A 19,272-nucleotide genomic window follows, 5' to 3' on the forward strand; every position below is an offset into this window, starting at 1 on the left:
AATGAAGGTGTGTGTGCCCCAGTGGATCCACCTGCCACAACTAAAAGGCATGTTACCTTGTTGCCGCATCTTCATGGTCCGTATCCTTATTGCCTCTCCTCGAACTCGCCCTTCACAGAAATAAGCACCATTGATTTTACTAGCCTTTTCTCTCTTCCAAACGACTTTTTTAGCCCATTCTCTGGTCACATCTTGAGTGACTTCCAGTGGATCCTGGTGCTGGTTCATTAAGGCTTCAAAGTCTCTTCCTATGGTGATGGGCTCATGGGGGCGCCACCCAGAGGCAATACAGGTGAGGGATGTTTCAGCGTCAGACACAAGAGGTAGGGAATTGATCAAGATCAAGTCCATGGCACCGTTCACTGTTCCTAAAAGGAAGGAAGAAGCATAATGTAAGAGGAAGGTTCCTAATAGGGCCCCAAAGGATAAACTACTGCTTACAAAGGCTTCTCTAAAACGAGCTGTGTGACCAGTCTTTCTCAAATGCTACTCTAATCAGGTTGCCTATCTCCCCTAGGAAAGATCAATTGCATCAACTCAACCCTACTAACCACTCCCGCCCCACTGCACACACTATCTGCAGTGGACTAAGTTATTTTCCAGCCCCCCAAACAAGCTGTGCACCATATATCTCTACTCACTCCAGTGGCTGGAACATTAGGTAGGTATCCAGTAAATGCTATTGAGTTGAATCAAATTCATGATAATGGCACTGTCATTATTAATTATACTTATTATCATTAATTATTAATCAATTAATGATAATGTGGCACTGCAACAATAATAATAAAGAACTACATCAACTATGTACACTAGATGCTAACTTTAAGACTGTCATCATTTATCAAAGAATCGCCCAATTCCATATTAAAGTCCACAAGATAAGACAGGGACTGAGTGAAGTCTATGTTTCCCTCCGAACTTCATTTGTGTCGTCTTTAAAACAAGGCCAATAAGACCTATCTTGCAGGATTTTTGTGGCGATTAAATGAGATAAAGTATATAACTTGCCAAGCCTTGTGTCTTATGTATATGGCGTATAGAATGACCATTATTTCAGTTCCCTTTATTTTGTTTCCTGAACACCTAGGCCCAAACCCCTCAACCCTGCCCAAATGTAAAACAAGAAAATTTTAATTTAAAATTGACCTTTAGAATTTATTCCATACATGATGAAGCATATTTTAAAAAATAAAATCCTTTCATTTCGGTACTTTTCTCTCTCTCTCTCTCTCTCTCTCTCTCGTTTTGATTTCCAGGTCCTAAGATGAACAAATGGAATCTGCCTATTTTCTCCTCTTGTTGACTGTGGAAATAGCAGGGATGAAAGATGTTCCTTGGCTCCAGTGATGGTTGAATCCCAGATCTACATAAAATTCGGAGACTAAACAGGTCAACACACTGGGTGATGAGGACCAACCAGAGTTTCAGATGTGAAGTGATTCAAGTAAGCTACGTGTTATCTCATTAAATACCCATTACATTGTCTCAACAACTCTGTGAGGTATGCACCATTATCTTATATTAAATATGAAGAAATGCAGGCTCAAAAGATTGAGTATCTTATTCTCTCTCTCACAGTTGTTGAAGCCAGAGCTGCAGTTCCAATTCTCACTTGTCTTTCAGTTCCTTGGATGTACCATGTCCTTTCCTTCCTCACAGTTTTTGCACATGCGGATCCCTGTGCTCGGAGTGATATTCTCTACTCTGCACGGCTGACTTCTGCTCATTCTTCCAGTCTCAGCATAAATGCCTTTCTCGTGGGTGGCTTCTCCACCTACCTTTTGTATAATATCTATACACTCTCATCCCAGTATCCTCTAATTCAGCTTCCTGTTTGTTTCATAAAGATTACCATAATCTGTAATGTTTTATTTACTCTCTCTTCCACTAGATGGTAAGCCTATAAGGATGAGGACTGAAGCTATTTTGTTCACAGTGATTTATATAGGAGTATCATGCTTCGTAGCAGCACATAGAGAACTTAATAAATAATGGATGGATGGATGGATGGGTGGGTGGGTGGATGGATGGGTGGGTGGGTGGATGGATGGATGGGTGGGTGGGTGGGCAAATTTTATTCCAGATCTGTCTGATTCAAGTCCACGTATTTACTCAGTTCCCACTTCAGGAATAATGTGGTTAAAAATGCAAATACTCTCCTGAGTCTAAACTGACTTTCTTGCCCATACTTAAAACACGGTTTTGATAACTACTGAGTTTACAGGGAAAAAAGCAAATGTTACAGTTTTTAAAAAATGCCATAGAAAGGTGATCCTTGGTTGTTGAGCATTTGGGGCTGACTGGTATTTATTTTCCAGACCCTCCTGGAATGCCTACGTATGCCAAGCACTGTGAGTGCCATGAAGTCCTCATATAACTTGTTTTGAATGGCAATTGTCCACGTTTGATGTATGCAGTGAGGTTTTGAGATTGTTACTCTTAGGAGTTACATTTTCTAACCTAACTAGGAAGAATTTCAAAGTCAGATCTTAATATAAGTGGCAGTTAGAGTTGCATTTTTTTCTTATGCTAATTCAATACTTAGGATTGAGAAAGAAAATCTTGACTAGAATAGGTTTCTAACCCTGACACTGAAGCGTCTCTTGTTTCTAGACTCAGTGATAATTTGAAGATCACAAAAGAAGGGACACAGGTTTAAATAAGAAAAATGGTCTAAAAGAGCATGAGCTAGGACACCTGGCAGTGAACTTACAGCCTCCCAAAATAACACTCGAGCACAGAGCCGTTTCCAAGGGTATATCCAGTCCTGCCCCTGGGTGAACTCCACCTCATCTCCCACACTCCCTCCTTCCAGGCACACTCCCAGAGGGTCACCAAGAGGAAGGAAACACTAATTCTTTCAGCTCTGGTTCCATCCAGCCCCATTGCTAGGGCCAGCTGAGTGACTCGCCAAAACCAAGGCTTCAGCTCTCAACTCACTGAACTGCACTGGCACCAGCCGTAGTTCATTTAATGACGTTAGGAAATAATAGAAAAAGCAGTTGGTTTGAAAAGACAATCACACTTCATCTGTAAATTGTTGCTAGGTATTGATCTGGTTTCTTTTTCCTTTTGCTCCTCCCAGCTTTCTTCCTTTACTTTAGGTGATAGGAAGGGAAATTGTGGGTCTGAGAGTCCGGACCTGATAACATTTTGCTAACCAGGGATGGGAAGCCCTCTTCCACCAGGGCGTCCCCCTGTCCTCTGGAATGCCATTTACAATAAAACATCAGAATGATTTTATATATAAGGTTTGGATATGAAGAAAAATACCTACCAGATTCCTGGGACATAGCTTAAAAATCATCTACTTCACTTTCCTAAAACAAGAATTCATATTTGTACTTGTCTGTATATGCCTAAATAACTGTTTGCAAGGTGATGCATGAAACTGAGAACAAGGGTGACCCATTAGGGGAGAACCGGGTAGTTAGGGGACAACGACTGGAGGAAGATTTTTCACTGTATACTTAACGTATGCTGGCTTTTGAACCACTTGGAGATTACCTACACATAAAAATTAAATGTAAAACAGTAAATGTGTTATTATTGCCCTTCCCTTGGAAGGGAATCAGGAACGACAGAAATATATATGTCTCTCATCATTTATCCCTACACCCACTCCAAATTTCCTTGGATTGCATCCAAATAATGCATTTCCTCTCTTCTTTGGACTAATAATAGGAAATGTGATGCCATTCCACAATGTTGGAAAAAATATACAGGTTAAAATAAAATTTAAGAAAAGTGAGAAGGAGGGTGGCCAAACTTAACCTTTTTTAAAAAATAGAGGAACAGAGGGCCTACTGTAATGAGTAGAGTGGCTTGTGGCTTCTTGAAAGAGTTTTTGCATGGCGAGTGCCACAAGGAATACGCTATTAGGAACATTTTCCTAAGACTAATTGACAAAAGATAGATTCCAGCTGGGCTCACACCAATATCAGTCTAACACCTTTTCTTACATTACAACCGCATCTTCTCCAGGTTATGTGGGGGACTGGTGTTGAGTTGTTTCATCACAACCATAGTATGAAAGGTTCTGATCAAATTCACTAATTAATTCCAGTTACACTTCTATCATAAAGGCTAAGGGTTTGCTACAAGTAAAAGTAAGATGCATATTGAATTTCATACATCTTATATGTTTTGGTGATTGATGCTATTTTTCCTTGGCAAAGATCTTGCAAACACTTTTCATTATTTCCATAAAGTGTGTCTTGTTCACAAGGAAATACGACCTGCCATCATGGTATGGTATCTGCCAAGTTAACAAATGATTGTTCATCACAACTGAAGCATAACAATATCCTAAAACGTTTTGTTCATTATATTTTCGTGTGCTACACTGAACAGTATATAATGTTTACAGTAACATTTTCTCACTGAATCGCACTGTGGTGCACTCAAAATGTTGTTTAAATCTTGTTTTTGCATTAAGATTTTCTTGTATTCAATATTGCTTTGAACAATGGCCCATTAACTAAGACATGGAAATATTTTTCTAAAAAATAGTCATAGAAATAATTATGGACCTAAATCAACACCCATATGATGGAACTAAACTGAATTAAAAATTAGAGACAGCTGTGTTTTTCAAACTGTGTTTCAAGGAGTTATTTCTCATTTTCTAAAAAGTTTCTGAGAATGGTGGAGGTGAAATCAACAGAGTAGATTCCAGACACCCACACACACAAAAACACTCTCATGGAGCTGCTCAATTTTCATCTGTTTTTTACATTTGGACTTCACATAAGTTTTCATTTGGGAAAAAAAAATAATTTTGCTTAAATAAAAACATGCAAAGCCTCAAGTTCATCATTTTTAACTACTTTTTTTTTTTTTTACAAATGACAAAAATAAAAGGTTAAATAAAAGGATAAAAATAAAAGGTTAAATACAAAAGGTTATATATGAAAATACATTTTATTGCAGCACAATATGCTTATTGCAATTAGCCTGCTGTCCCTCTCTTCCCACGTTCAAGTTCAACACTGCTGCAGATAGAGCCTCCTGCTCTTCAAAGTGCTGGCAGGCTAAGAGGAAAAAGCAGGTTAAATTATTGTATAGTGAGTCTATTTCATTGTGCTTCTTATCACCTCAAAATTGTAGTGTAGGTGGAGTTTCACTGATATGTATTTGGAATAAGGTATCATGTGTTCACAACAACTGTGTCATGCAGGGTCTCAGCTCCCTCTCCCCACACAAGAACGCAGGATATGGTGAGGCCAAAAAGGAACACCCATGGAGCCATAGATAGGGGGTACGTACCACTATAGTCTCGATGGCAGCTGGGTTGGAGACACAGGAAGCAGGAGCCACACAATCCGCAACCTGTCGTCTACTTCTCTGCCAACCAACCAACCCCACTTACTAACAGCAATCCGTGCTTTCTAGCTCAGCCACGGCAGTTATATGGGTGGCCAATGGCTAACTGGTTACAGCTGATGGGCAACCAGTTACAGCTCATGGCCATCTACTACCCGAGCCAGCACCTTTCCACGTGAGGTTGAGAGCCTGGAAACTGCTCTCTGGGACTCTGTCCCCACAAACTGTCTGTATGGTTTCCTGGAAGTTTAATATTGACCATGTTTAACATTTTTTCAAGGTGTTCTTGGTCATCTCACCTTTATAACAGAAGTAGATATCTTTAAGTTCTAAATATTTTAAATGGGCACTACCCAATGAGTGCTACATTGGCCAAAAGCAGTTTCGAAATCAAGGTTTTGGCAATAAACTGAAAAAGTATTTCTGGAATCAAAGCCCTAAGCAATGATCTAGAGAAGCAAAGACAACTCCAAAACTATCCAAAATACTTGGTGGCATTGTTTGGATTTCAGTTTAGTTATTTGTTTATAAATGCTGTCCAGAAAAGGAAAATTCTCTTTAGCTTAAAAAACTCTTATTAATACAGAAGAAACCACTTCTAAACTGGTAGGAGGGGCAGACATGGAATAGGCTGGTCCCACACCCACATGTGACCATTAAAAATTGGGAAGGATATCTCTTCTAGGGAGGTCCTCTCCCAAGGAGCGAGCAGTCACAATCCCACACCAGGCTCCCCAGCCCAGGGTTTCAGAGCCAGGGAGAGAAGTCCCCATAACTTCTGGCTGTGAAAACCAGGGGAGATTGTGGCTGAGTGAGATGGAGGGTGCCTGCAGTCCCAGGTGATCCTCTTAAAGGGCCCATGTATATATTTAGTCACTGATGGACTCACCCACACTGAGCTCCAGTGCAGGGGGAGCAGCTTGAAAGGTGCCAGGAACACATGGGGAGAAACTAAGTTGTCTGGCCCCAGGGTGAGGGCTGGAGGGGTAGCTTTCACCCAGACAGTTGGAGGAGCTGGCAGAAGCCATTGTTTGTTTGTTGAGCCCTCCCCTTTCCTGGCATGCAAACACAGTCAGCTGCAATATCAGAGTCTCCATCAACCTGCCTAACACCATTCATTCAGCCAGCCCTGGTAATTCTGAGACCCCACCCTACCAAATTTTCGGGCACACCAAAGCAGCTTCCAGTGGCTTTTCTGTACAAATGGCCTGCCTTGGCTCATGCTGCAGACTTTCCTAAAATCTCTTAAAGGTTCACAAACCCCAAACAAGCAGCATCTGGCTTTGGCATATCCTATACTGCTTGAGCAGCCCTACACCTAGCACTAGCTACAGCTGGCCTTGGTTCACAGCTTGGCCTCTCAGGGCACCTTCAAGCAAAGTGCATGTGGTGGCCATCTGTGGATTGCTTTGTGACTCATTCCAGGTGGCCCCAGGCAAGGCACAATCTGCAGCTAAAATTGGCCTGCAATTGGCCCCCTTCCAGGAGGCCCTGGGGCTGGCAGGCCCAGTGGCCAGCTTTGGACCAAGCTGGACCATCACCTGGCCATCTCCAAGGACAACACACTTAAAGAACAGACTGGGCAGACACCAGAGCCCTGCTAAAGTGAATCCTGCTCTGGAACATCAGCCCCTGCACCACAGCTCCTCCACTGTAGTCATGGCCAGTCCTCACAACAAATTAGTCCCAGAGTCAATCCATCCTACTGATGAGCAAACAGCCACCAGGGCTCAACTACAATAGGAGGGCACACACAACCCACACAAGGGACACACCTGGAGCACTCTGTTCTGGTGACCAAGGCGACTGTGCCACTAGGCCCCACAGGATACCTACTACATTAGGCCAGTCTACTAAGACCAGGAGACATAGCAGCCCTACCTAATACATAGAAAAAAACAGGGAGACAGACAAATGGTGAGACAAAGAAACATGTCCCAAATGAAAGAATGGAACAAAGCTCCAGAAAAAGAACTAAACAAGATGGAGATCAGCAATCTATCAGATGCAGAGCTCGAAACACTCGTTATAAAGATGCTCAATGATCTCTGGGAGAACTTTGACAAAGAGATAGGAAACATAAAAATGGAAATAGAAAATGTAAAAAAGAATCAGCCAGGGATGGCTGGGTGGCTCAGTTGGTTAGAGTGCAAGCTCTTAATAATAAGATTGCCAGTTCAATTCCACATGGGATGGTGGGCTGCACCCCCTGTAACTAAAGATTGAAAACAGCGACTGAACTTGTAGCTGAGCTGCACCCTCTACAACTAGATTGAAGGACAACGACTTGACTTGGAGCTGATGGGCCCTGGAAAAACACACTGTTCCCCAACATTCCCCAATTAAAAATAATAATAAATGTAAGAATCAGTCAGAAGTAAAGAATTCAATAACTGAAATGAAGGCTACATTAGAGGGAATCAACAGTTGATTAGATAAAGCAGAGGAGCAAATCATCAATTTAAAAGACAGCAGAAAACACCTAGTCAGAACAGCAAAAAGAAAAAAGAATCCAAAAAAATGAGAGTTTAAGGGGCCTCTGGAACAACATCAAGCATACCAACATTTGCTTCATAGGGATAACAGAAGGAGATGAGAGAGAATTAGGAATTGAAAACCTATTTAAAGAAATAAAGATGGAAAACTTCCCTAACCTGGTGAAGGGAATGAATATTCAAGTCCAGGAAGCACAGAGAGTTCCAAACAAGATGAACTCAAAGAGGCCCACACCAAGACACATCATAATTAAAATGTCAATGGCTAAAGACAAAGAGTGAATACTAAAAGCAGCAAGAGAAAAGCAGTTAGTTACCTAAAAGGGAGCTCCCATAAGGCTGTGAGCTGATTTCTCAGAAACTTTGCAGGCCAGAAGGGATTGGCACAAAATATTCAAAGTGATGAAAAGGAAGGACCTATAGCCAAGATTACTGTACCCAACAAAGCTATCATTTAGACTCAAAAGACAGATAAAGAGCTTCCCAGACAAGAAAAAGGTAAAGGAGTTCATCACCACCAAGCCAGTAGTATTACAAGGAATGTTAGAGGGAATTCCTTAAGATGAAAAAAAAAAAAGATCAGAAATATAAATAATAAGATGGCAATAACTACATATCTTTCAACAATTACTTTAAATGTAAATGGATTAAATGCTCCAATCAAAAGACATAGGGTGACTGAATGGATAATAAATCAAGACTCCTACATAATATGCTGCCTATAAGAGATTCACTTCAGATTGAAAGACACACACAGACTAAAAGTAAAGGGAAGGAAAAAGATATTTCATGAACATGTAAACAAAACAAACAAACAAAACTGGAGTAGCAATGCTTATACCAGACAAAATAGAGTTTTAAAAAAAAGACTATAACAAGAGCCAAAGGAGGACTCAGTAATCCCACTTCTGGGTATTTATCCAAAGAAACCCAAAATGCTACATCAAGGGGATGTGTGCATCCATATGTTCATTGCAACATTATTTATGACGGCCAAGATGTGGAGGCAAGCTGGATGAAATTAATATAAAATAATATTGAATGTCAATAAATAAATAAATCTCAGTAAGTCACTTATATATCCATTTATTCATTTACTAAACAAATTTACGGAGCATCTCCCATGTGCTGGTACTGCATTTGGCTCTGGACACACAGCAATGAAATAAACAGATATGATCTCAATTCTCATGTAGTTTACAGGCAAATGTGAAAGACAGACATAGAAAATTAAGCTCATAAATAAACACTGGAAGCATAATAGGTACTATGAGAGAGAATTACAAGGTGTTATGGAATAGCATAATGATGAACTTGATCAGACTTGGTTGAAGTGGAAGGAGGGTTTATGGGTCAGGTATGGCTCCCTGAGAAAGTAATACCTGGCCTGAAGGAGAATTGGAGTTACCCAGGCAGAGAGAGAGGGATATTAGAAAATAGTCAGAAAAGTCTTCCCCCAAAAAGTAACAACTCAGCAGAGTTTTGAGAATGAATAAGTGTTTACTGGGACACATTTCTAGAATGTTCTTTCTTATATCTATCCTAAAGTTGGCATTAATTTCTTTTTATTGGATCCTAAGAACTACTGGAGCCATTTCTCTGTGTCAACCTCATGTTAAAGTATTTTTAGTATCTTCTCTGCCTTCTTGTTTCCCCTGAAGAAATCCAGTTTCCAGGCATGCTTCCAACACTTTAATCTTCTTTTGTTCTCCATGACCCTTTTATGTATATAATAATGCTCTGAGCAATAACTTCATCCTCAAGTTTCCTTCCAAGAAGATATTGGGCGATTAATGAGAAGATACCAAAATGTACAAAACTGGAAATAACTAAAGGAAGATGTTAACTTTTTTATTGTATAGTTGGGAGTTGGGAGTTAGACAAGGACATCCGTGATGTGACTAGGCTGTGTCTGTCTAACAACAAATTGTTCTCACCCAGGAGTTGTGCCAAGCCAGTTTGCCCAAAAAACATGCCCGTTTCCCATCCCTGCCTCCCAGCCAAACAGGGCCGTCTGTCTGCTGGAGGAAATGGCATCCTCTCCCCACCTTTAAACACCAGAAATTTTCCATCCAGGATAAATAACACATGTTCTAGTTAGAATTAGCCTCAGTCAGTTGGCAGGAAACTTTTTATTTCCAAGGAATAGACAGAAAGTCCACACAGTGAGACTTAACTAAATATCAAGCATCCACGTACACTTACATGCAGACTCCATTCTGTGACATGGGGCTGGAGGAAGCATGGCACCATCAAAACGATTGTTTAAACTAGAAGGGCCTTTAAAGATTGCCTGGTACAAGCCTCACACTTCATAAAAGGCAAACTGAGGCCATAGAAAAGGAACTGGTCAGTAGTCACACAAAGGGTAGTAGCAAGAGCTCTCAAGTGCTGATTTCTCTCCAGGGCCCTTTCTGTCATTCCAGGGTAGCAGCATAAATGGACAAATTTTTAGTTTGGGGGACTTTGGAATGTCTACGAGTCTGGCAGGATGGTACCTGGAGAACCCTGGAGCTTTGTAGAAAGTGGGGTAAGGGCGTGTAGACACAGGAGAGGTAGCCAAAAAGCTGAAAAGAGTACAGGACAGAGAGAGTGGGAATACCCAGAAATGAGGTTTGCCCAGCTCACCAATTCCCTCAAGCTTCACAATGCTGCCTTCTAATCTTTCCTGTCCATTTTATCCAAGAGAGAAGTGCTCTCCAACTGGACCATGTTCATCCAGGACCAGAAAATGTACCTGGTATGAGATAAATCTGTATTTGAAGGCAGGTCACTTTCTCTCTCTGGGCTCTTCTCCTGATTCAATCACCTTCCAAGATCCCCCTGCTGCCCTTGTGCTGCCCAAAAATGTGCACTCCCACTCCCTCAACCAAATCTCTAGATCCTTCAAGACAGAATTAAATAAAACTCTTTAGTTCCTCAGTGCCCTAATTTTCATCTCTCAATAAAGAACGCAATTTGATTGATTTGCTCGCACAAAAACCAAGAATAGCTTAATGTGACAACCTGAGATCTATTAGAAGAGCAAACCAAAAAAAATGACTCTATCATGAAAGAAGTTCAAGATCATGCTAGTTGCAAAGTGGAGACTGACAATGGAAGAGGGCTAGCCTTCCTAACAGGCCTCAGATTATACCACGTAGGAAAAAACGCTGGCATAGTTTATTACATACTACAAAATAGGCACTATGCTAGGTGTTTTACAAACATTGTCCACTTGAATTCTCACAATAATATTAAAGGAAGGGATTTATATTCCATTTCATAGGTTTAAAAAAACCCTGAAACTCAGGATGTTCAGTAATATGCCCAAGGTCACACGAGTAGAAAGATGAAACATGAACTCAGTGATACTAAGTTCCATTACTACGCACTATGCTTCATTCTAAGCACCAAGAGAGAAGTCAGTTTTGCCTTTTGCCCACCACTGTATCTCCAACAATTAGCATAATACCTAGTATATAATAGGTATTCAGTAAGTATTGATAAATGAGTTAATGGGTAAATAAATGAATGAGTGATACTGGCTTTCAGTGAATTAATTCATTCAATAATCATTTACTTAATAAGTACTATAAGCTGGGCTCTATGCTGCATTCTGTAAGTGAAGAAAGGAATAAAATGTGGTTTCTGCTTTCAAGAAGCTTACTGTCTGGTCACCCAAAGGCATGAATATACCCAAAGCCATAAAGGAAAACACTGACAGATTTCACTATAAAAAAAATGTTCAAAACTTGTTCACAGCAAAATTTAAATGGCCAAGTGGGAAAATATTGTTATATGTAAAACTTAAAGAACTAATATGCATAATATATTTAAAAAATTACATAAATCAACAAATCAGTGGCAATTCACAGAGGAAAAGACGGAAATAATTAACTCCAGTAGATTGGGAGACAATGGTCACGATATTTTGTGTGTTTTTTCCATTGAGTGCTTTAAGTACACTTCTCTTGCCCTTGAATCTAGGCTTAGCTATTGGACTATCTTTGAGCAATGAAACATTAGCAAATGTGACACAACCACAGGCTTTAAAAGTATTTTCCCACTGCGCTTGCCCTTTCCTGCTGTTCTATGGAACCCTGAGACCACCATGAGGAGAAGCCTGGAATAACCTACTGGAGGATGAGAGACTGCATGGAGTAGATAATCATGTTTCCCCAAAAATAAGACCTAGCCGGACAATCAGCTGTAATGTATCTTTTGGAATAAAAAATAATATAAGACCCAGTCTTATTTTACTATAAGACTCAGTCTTTATAATATAATATAATGTCATATAACATAACATGACATAACATAACATAACATAACATAACATAACATAACATAACATAACATAACACCAGGTCTTATACTAATTTTTGCTCCAAAAGATAAATTAGAGCTGATTGTCCAGCTAAGTCTTATTTTTGGGGAAACACAGTATAAGTCATTCCAGCTGCGGTCCAATAGATCAAGTGTCAGATATGTGAGTGAATTATGTAGACCATCAGGTCCCAGCCAGGCCATCAGCAGGCCACAGCCTGGACCGAAGAACTTCCATCTGACCTACTGAGCAATACGGTATAGCAAATATTTGTTGTTTTACCGTGATGTTTTGGGATGGCTTATTATTCAGCCAAAGCTAACTGATATACCAATAAACATAGGAAAAGATGATTAACATGACTACAAATCCCAAAGTACAAACTAAAAGGATATCTCATTATTTGTTTATCAAATTGACAAAAGTAGAAAGGGTCAAATACCTAGTGCTGGCAGATAAACAGGAACATCTACATTGTTGGTGGGTAGTATAATTGATAAAATAGCTAAATGGAATAAAATATTGTAAAAACTATGTAAAATCTAAAGAGTTAATATGTATAACACATAAATTCTATAAATCAATAAATCAGTAGCAATTCACAGCAGAAGAAATACAAATAGCCAAGAGTAGCAGACTGAAAAAGAATGGTCACAATATTTTGCATTTCCTTGGAAATGCATTTACAGAACATGTTTGCAATATTTACAGTAATTGTAAAGTTACATAAAAGCTAACCCTAATTTATCACTTATCACATGTCAGGCATGGCTCCAAGTGATTGACACAAAATAACTCACTTAATTGTCACAGCAATCTTATGGATTAGGTACTATGATTATCTTCAATTTACAGAAAAGGAGACTAAGGCAAAGAGCGGATAAGTACTTGGTCATTGTCACACAGGTAATTAGTGGTAGAACTGAGATTCAAATTTAGGCAGATTTGTTTCAAAACCCATTTTTGCTAACAACTAAACTATACTGATAATACACCAGTTCATATCAAAAATGTATCTTCCAACTATTCAGTGAAGAAAGGTTGGTCTTTTCAACAAATAGTATTGGAACAATCAGACATCCATGAGCAAGAAAAAAAAATGAGCCCTGAATTAAAACCTCCCACCTATACAAAAATTAACTTGAAAATTTATCATTTTAAAGCTTTTGAGATAGGGGAGAAAAGTTGGTGTTAGGCATTGAGGTATTAGCGGTTACAGGAAAAGTGTGATCCATTAAGGGAAAAAAATGATAAATTAGATGTTATCAAAATGTAAAATTTTGATCAATGAAAGACACTGTCAAAATAAAAATACAAACTACAGACTGGGAGGAAATATTTGCAAATCACGTAAGTGATAAACAACTGTATTCAGAATACATGAAAAACTCCTAAAACTCAACAACAAAAAGAAACTCAGTTTTTAAAAAAATGTGCAAAAGATTTGAGACACTCACCAAAGATACATATACTCGTATGGATGGCAACTAAGCTCATAGAAAGATGTTCAATATCATTAGCCATTAGGGAAATGCTATTAATACTTATAACCTCATGCGATACCCCTACATATCTACTAGATTTTCTCAAAAGGAAAAAACAAACAAAAAAAGACCTGGTAATACCAAGAGTTAGCTAGAATGTGTAGCAAATATAACTCTCATTCATTGTTGATGGTAATGTAAAATGTACGATCGAGTCACTGTGGAAAATGGTTCAACAGTTTTTATAAAGTTAAACATACTCGTACATGTACCATATCACCCAGCAATCCCACTCCTACGTATTGACGCTACAGAAATGAAAATTTAGTGTATACAATGAATGTTTATAGCAGCTCTATTTATTCATAATCACTCAAAACTGGAAACACCCAAATGTCCTTCAATAGATGAATGCTTGTAAACATCCACACAACGGGATACCACTCAACAATAAAAAGGAACAAACTATTGATACTTGCAATAACATGCCATTATGCTGAGTAAAAGAAGCCAATATCGGAAGGCTATGTACTGTATGACTGCATTTATATGATATTCTGGAAATGGCTGGCCTGTAGGGATGAAGAGATGAGTGGTTGCCGGGGGTTAGAAGTGGAAGAGATTAGACAACAAAGAGGCAGTGTCAAAAATGTTTTTGGGGGTGATGGGATTATACTGTATTCTGATGTGGTGGTATTTACATGAATTTATACATGCATTAAAACTCATAGAGCTGTACACACACCAAAAAGTTAATTATACTCTGTTCTACTTTTTAAAATTATAATAAAAATATATCTTCCACAAATGCCAGTGAAAATATGCAAAGATATGGCAAGGATATTCATAGCAGCCTATAGGCACAATTTGGAAATAACCCAAAATTCACCTATAGGAGCACAACTAAATAAATGATGGTTCATACATACAATGGAATATTAAAAATTTGTGTGGAATTATGTCCTTGATATATTAAGTGAAGAAAACAAGATGCAGAATAGTATGATCTCATTCTTAGCAAAATATAGACAAAAGTCTAGAAGTCATACACCAACCTGATATCAGTGGTACCTCTGGCTAATGAAATTGCTGGCCTAAGGAACCAGGGTGGGGTGAGGAAAAAGGTAGACGTTCACTTATTCTTTTACATACTTAGTATTGTATTTATTCTTTCATTTTTACTTTTGGAAAGTCATATGTAACGAATCCATTTAATGGTAGTGTTCTAATTAATGATTGACACCTCTGCCTCCTTCCTTAGACAGTAAGCTCCCTGAAGAAAACGACTCTGTTTTGTTCCTTCAATTCCTCAGCACCAAGCACGGTGTTTGGCAGGCTGTGCATATTTTTAATATGTTTAAGTTGAACGGGAAGAATTCAACAGTAATTGAAAGTAATACAATACATCGTAAACCCAGGTGACTATTTTGTGAATTATTCATCGCCTGGTACCATCAATGCAACAGTGGAGTAGTTAGGAGCTTCGGTCTTCAAGTTGTCTAATTTTCCTCATCTGTAGAATGGGGGAATCATGTATAAATCATTATCTTTCATATAAAGGACTATTTGTATTAGCACGGCATGAAGCCAGTTTGATCAAGTGACTCTGTATGACACTAGGGTCTGTGTCGGACCCAGAGGAAGGGTTTTATTTTTATTTGCTTGTTTTTTGAAGTTGCCTTGGAACTAAGGCAACCACAAAAGGAACAACTGCTCAAGGCTTTCTGTCCTGCTGTGTGCCTACCCTTCCTCACACTTCCAACCCACATGAGCAGGAAGCAGGCCTATCTTGAGGTAAGGAAGATTCCCTGTTTCCTTTAAAAATCCTTTGATTCTTGCCCCATCTCTTACAGGACTGACCTTACCAGGAAACCAATTCTGTGCACAGGCACGTGATGCTGGAAAAGCAGATTCCCAAGCAGGTTGGTGGTGTGGCGGCTGCCTTGGTGGGGACCAGAGGGCCACTCAGAGATGAACATAAGCCATTGCTGCATGGGCCTTTTCCAGCTGACACTCAAGGGGACCACTCACCTAACCCAAAGCTTCCTGCCCCCCACACCCCGCGTGTGCGTCGTGTGCGTCGCTGGGCCAGAGACCCCTCCCTTACACTGTCTTCATTGTCTGTAAAAGTGAGTCTGTGTACCGTCTGTTAAAAGTATAATTCTTATACTTTCCTTCTCTTTGCTCTTAAATAGGTCAGGAGATGTCCTGAAGCATCGACCCCTCTGGCTCACCACTGGGATTAGTCTTAACTTCGTAGTAGCAGAGGGCTCAGGGGCCCGCCTGCCTCATAGCGTTTTGTTCAGGAATTCCTTCATCACAATTCTGGAATCTATCGGCCTCTGGGCCTTACGTGAATGATTCCCATGATTAGGAAACCCCTTGGGAAGCTGTTTGTCTGGTCATATCCTCTCCCCTGCGTTTAAAAAATAAAAATTCTGCATATTGCAAAATTACAGATACATTTGCCTGGTAGAATTCCAATGAAACTTTATGTCTGCCTTTCCCCTATCAAACTGCAGACCTGAATGTTTCAAGAGGTACTAATCTACGTGTCTTTGTTAAGAAAGGGTTCTTGAAAAGCCCTGAATGTCATAGCGTAATCCCCTTGGGCCCCTGCCAGGCCCTACATTTATTCCAGTGGCAATGACATCATTCCAAACACATCAGGAGCTCTTCTTAAGGAATTATCCATGGAATCTTTGCATGAGCTATACTCCGTACCTGGATTGCCCTTCTCCAAGGTGTCTCCTAGTCCCATGTTCAACTGGATAACTCCTGCTTAGCCTCCAAGGCTTGGCTCATGCTGCCACATAGCCTGGGAAGTCTCCCAGATGGCACAGAGCAGAGGCTGTGTCTTAAGAACTGCAGACATGGTATCTAGTAGGTGTGGCCGTGGGACAGGCCTTGCTCCCGTACACAGCAGCTGCCGGGCAGCTTATCATTCTAATGGCTTATGTGAACAACTCCTCCTTTATCTTCCCAAGTAGGCAGTGTGAGAGCTTAGACTCTTCTGGCAGCAAGAAGACAGAGCCTATCTGTGCAGTCACTTGAGGGAAAGCAGTCCAAAAACATGAAAGCCAGAGAGGCAATTTCATTAAATTTTCGAGATACTCTGGGCATAGGCTGGGTCCATTTTTAAGTCAAATTTAGTACTCAGATTTAAACATCATAATCTCATTTTCTAAGGCCAGGCTATTCCCTGGTTCCCCTCTACATTTTGACAAGGTGTGCCCCTCCCCAGCTACCCTCCAGCCTTCCCCACCCCGCTCTGGGACCATGGAGGCTGCCTGAGTCATTGGATTCAGCTGTTCAGAAGCCCCAGAAGGAGACAGGAGGGAGAAGCAAAGTGTGGTGAGAGTTTTTATTCTCCTAGCTCTTTCCCTGCTCAGCCATGCACAGAAGCCACAGCTTGGTGGACACCCTCTCTTGCTATTTGGGTTCAATTACAGCTCCTCCCCCTGTTTGCCTTCAGGTCTATGTTCACTTCAAGCAACACTCCATTTCTAGTGGATCCCCTTATGTAAATGAAATTGTGTGCTGTCTGCTAACTAAAACAGGTAAGACCATGCTTTCTGTGGCTTGGCGGGAGATAGGAGCCCCGCCTTGTACTCCTCACCCAACCTTGAAGCAGTCCCTTGGGCAACTCCCTAGAGCTGCTATTTCTTTTTTAAAAAAGCACAGTTTGCAAATCGTTACTATCAAGTATTTGCCAGTTCTGTTGTACGATAGCAGTGTGTCAATTACACAGGAATCATTACTAAAATTATTAGTAGTTATATAGCTACAACTTATTAAATATCGGCTACCATTCAGATCCTTTAAATGCATTGTTTTACTTAATTCTCCCAACGACCATATGAATTAGTCATTTATATCTCCATATCCAAGATGAGGAAACTGACTTAGACAAAATAAGCAAGAGCAATGACTAAATGAGATCTGAAATGTAAAACATCCGGGACAGCGTTAAAATTCATTAACTCTTCCTTTTCCCCGACACAGAGTTTGGCACAGTAAGTTCTCCATATGCATGAGTATCCATTTACCTTAGTACTTTGATCATCCCACTAGAAATACATGAGTACTTTATATGTAACACCATGAATCTAAAATAGCAGCTTTCTCTTGAATCTAACTAATTTCCCATTCACCCTCCTTGCCAAAACTCAGCAAGTGGCCGTGGCTTTAGCCCAGTGATGATGGCCTGACCAGTACTATGGAAGTCCCCATTTCCGTTTTCCCAGTGAGCTCACCAACTGCCACGACTTCAGTTATCACCTGTTCCAAATCTAGGTCTCTAGTTCTCAGCTATAAGGACAAGTTATAAAAGTGACTACTGGACATCTAGATATGCATCTCAAATGCAATATGCATAGAATGAGCTCAGCATCTTACCTTCTCTTAACCTTCCCTCTCTCATGATCTCGTAAGGCTGTATTTTTCCAATAACAGATGCTTAAAAAACTCTCAATTATTGTCAACAGCTCTTTCTCCCTAAGTATTTATATCCCATCACCAAATTTGCCCATTCTAGCTCTGTACTGTCTTTCACATTCAACTCCTTAGTAATAATTCCTGTGTAACTTACCTCTCTCATTTGAACTCCTGCAAATCGTTAGTGCATTTGGTTTCTTTAGCCCCAAACTCTGCAGGCTTTCCTTTCCTGGCCAGTGCTGACATTGTCCTTCTGCCGAGGATGCCTTTCCCCACATACATTTACATGTTCAAGTCAGTCTCTTCCAAGATTCATCTCAAATCTCAATGGTTATAGGAATTCGTGTTCCATTATTTTGCAGAATTCAAAAAAGAAAGTCCAACAGACTGTCATAACTGTAAATTCAAACCCACTACACTTGTTTTTGAATGAAAGAAAACAAAGGACTAAGATATGCCAAATGTGAGGTCATATTTAAATAACAATAGCATGAAATGGAAACATATCCTTTTAATACTGAAGTCTGAATCTCAGACTCCACAGTATTTGAGTGCTTTGTCATCTGACTAGGACCCTTGGTGTAAACCCTTCGAACTTCCCACTAAACACACACACACACAAAACACACACACACACACACACACACACACGAAAAAATGCAACTACTGTGCCAACCGAGACTGCCAATCAACCTATCGTCAGCATTTAGTAACCACAAGGACCAATGGAATTGGCCTTAAAAAATTGATTTCATTATTAGAATATTTTAATGTCAAAAATTCCTTTTAAAATTGAAAATATGTACTGTAAAAAGTAACTTGGTCTCAAATTCCATGTTAAAGTAGCAAAGAGTTAGAAAGCTGAGAAGGATGGGAGAAAGTTAATGTGTGCCAAGTTCCTCCCTGATACACAGATGCTCAAAATATGGTTTCACTATTTATTGTTCTAGATGGAAAAGTATAGGTTAAAGAGCATTTTTGAAAAACATATGGGCAACCTTTGTTTATTTATCTAAAATAAAAAACAGGATGTATACATCAAGATGACTAGAGAAGATAAATGTAAAAATATAAGCTAAGTAAGCAAAAGACAGGAAAAGAGAAAAAATTAAAAGGAAATAGCAGGGAAATTTTTAAAAAATCAAAGCATAGAATAGTATGTCACAAGTTAAGATTAAACATATTATTTATTATTTAAAGATAAATGTTTAAAATCACC

The 19,272-nt window shown here is 39.7% G+C and overlaps 1 protein-coding gene across 2 annotated transcripts in view; it reads right to left on the reverse strand.

The window, feature by feature from the left end:
- Nucleotides 1-19,272, reverse strand: part of TEK (TEK receptor tyrosine kinase) — a 98,003-nt gene that overhangs the window by 53,907 nt on the left and 24,824 nt on the right. For both annotated transcript variants that reach the window (XM_019736283.2, XM_019736284.2), the window contains exon 2: nucleotides 57-368. In XM_019736283.2, coding sequence (XP_019591842.2) covers nucleotides 57-368 — 312 coding nt within the window. The remainder of the gene's footprint in view (nucleotides 1-56; nucleotides 369-19,272) is intronic.

Source organism: Rhinolophus sinicus, linkage group LG04, assembly GCF_036562045.2.
Source record: "Rhinolophus sinicus isolate RSC01 linkage group LG04, ASM3656204v1, whole genome shotgun sequence".
NCBI classification, from domain to species: Eukaryota; Metazoa; Chordata; class Mammalia; order Chiroptera; family Rhinolophidae; genus Rhinolophus; species Rhinolophus sinicus.